Raw genomic sequence first — 1,539 nt, forward strand, 5'->3', positions numbered from 1 at the left:
ATACAGGATTGGTCTGTGAGGGTTGGAGTATTCCAGAAAGAAAAAGATTGCTGAACTTCATCATATATTTCAGAAATTGATATCCAAATGAAGAGTTCCCGGGCCACACTCTGCTTGGGTCCCTCGACTGGGCACAAGAGGGCGTAAACTGAGGCTGCGCCACAGTTCCCGTGATGCCAGAGAGATGAAGGGAAGCTTCAAGGTCTAATTTTGTCATTTGTTATTTTTATTTTCCTGCTAAAACAGAAATTTTGCTCATGGGTAAAGACATCTCTTTCTACCAAATCACACATAGGAACAATACCTTTAAAAAATTTACTTCTTTTTAAAAAAAAATTTTTTTCTGTAACTTAGATTATTCCCCCTTTCTAACAAAACCTAATGTGTTTTTTTTTGGGGGGGGGGTGTAAGGGATTAACTACTTATTTCCTGTCAGATGCAATCTGATGAGACTCTTATTTAAGCCTCCTGTTTCCCAGCTCAGAAACCGGATTGGGTCCATAAGTGATTTAGCTGATTGATGTTAAATTGGCAGGCCCCATATGCACACCGCGGGCCACGGCGCGCGGAAGATCCGCAACGCAGAGGACAGGCGGCAGCAGGCGCCGCTCAGCATGGTCCGCTTCCGCCGCGCCGCCCGCGCCGCCCGCGCCCTCCGCGCCCGCAGTCGCCGCGCTCCCCGCGCGCCCGGCCCCGCCTCCGGCGCATGGGAAACGCCGCCCGCCCGGAGCAGACGAGAGCTGGCGCTTTGGTTCCGAGGGCGCTGCGTTCCCGACGGCTCGTTCCGTGGTCACCGCTCGTCGTCAGTGCGGCCCTGGCCGGCGGCCTCTGGTGGCGGCTCCGCCGCGTTTATACCGAGACTACAAAGCGGTGCTGAAGTCGAGGTGTCTGCGTGTCCGCCTGGGCCTGTCGCGGGGACGCCAGGGAGCCACAGGCCGGACCCCAGAGTCGCACGGCGAGAGGCTTGGAGCTACGTGGTTATCGTCAAACATTGTCACTGCGGGTGTGTTGAAAGCGTTACTTTGTTTAATGTAAATCTTTACTAGTCCATAGTTTCTGTGCCCTTGTTTTGCTTTTTATCTAATTAAAAAAAATTTTAGACCGGGCGCGGTGGCTTACGCCTGTAATCCCAGCACCTTGGGAGGCCGAGGCGGGAGGACTGCTTGAGCCCAGGAGTTGGAGACCAGCCTGGGCCACATAGCGAGACCCCATCGCTGCAAAAATTTAAATAAATAAAAAGTGGCGCGTGCCTGTAGTCCCAGCCAGTTGGGAGGCTGATGCAGGAGGATCTCTTCAGCTCAGGAGGTTGAGGCTGTGGTGAAGTGTGCTCCAGCCTGGGTTAGAATGGGGAACCCAGTCTCTACAAAAATAAATAAATGTAAGAACCTGGAAGGAATGGCTTAGGTGTCTTACCCTCCAAGGCGTCCAGATGCTTTCCGCAGGAGACCCTGTCACTGTGAACTCACTTGCATAATAAAGCCCAACTAATTTACTTCTACAAATGAGCTTGGAGGCGGCCAGGCGGCCAAACAACCGTCC

General features: G+C 52.7%; 1 protein-coding gene across 1 annotated transcript in view; it reads right to left on the minus strand.

Annotated features, from left to right (window-relative positions):
* The window catches only part of PYURF (PIGY upstream reading frame), a 3,135-nt gene extending 2,519 nt beyond the window's left edge, over positions 1 to 616 (minus strand). The window contains exon 1 of the mRNA XM_021712042.1: positions 538 to 616. Coding sequence (XP_021567717.1) covers positions 538 to 616 — 79 coding nt within the window. The remainder of the gene's footprint in view (positions 1 to 537) is intronic.
* Between the last annotated feature and the right edge of the window lie 923 nt (positions 617 to 1,539).

Source organism: Carlito syrichta, unplaced genomic scaffold, assembly GCF_000164805.1.
Source record: "Carlito syrichta isolate Samal-C Ts95f unplaced genomic scaffold, Tarsius_syrichta-2.0.1 Scaffold303036, whole genome shotgun sequence".
NCBI classification, from domain to species: Eukaryota; Metazoa; Chordata; class Mammalia; order Primates; family Tarsiidae; genus Carlito; species Carlito syrichta.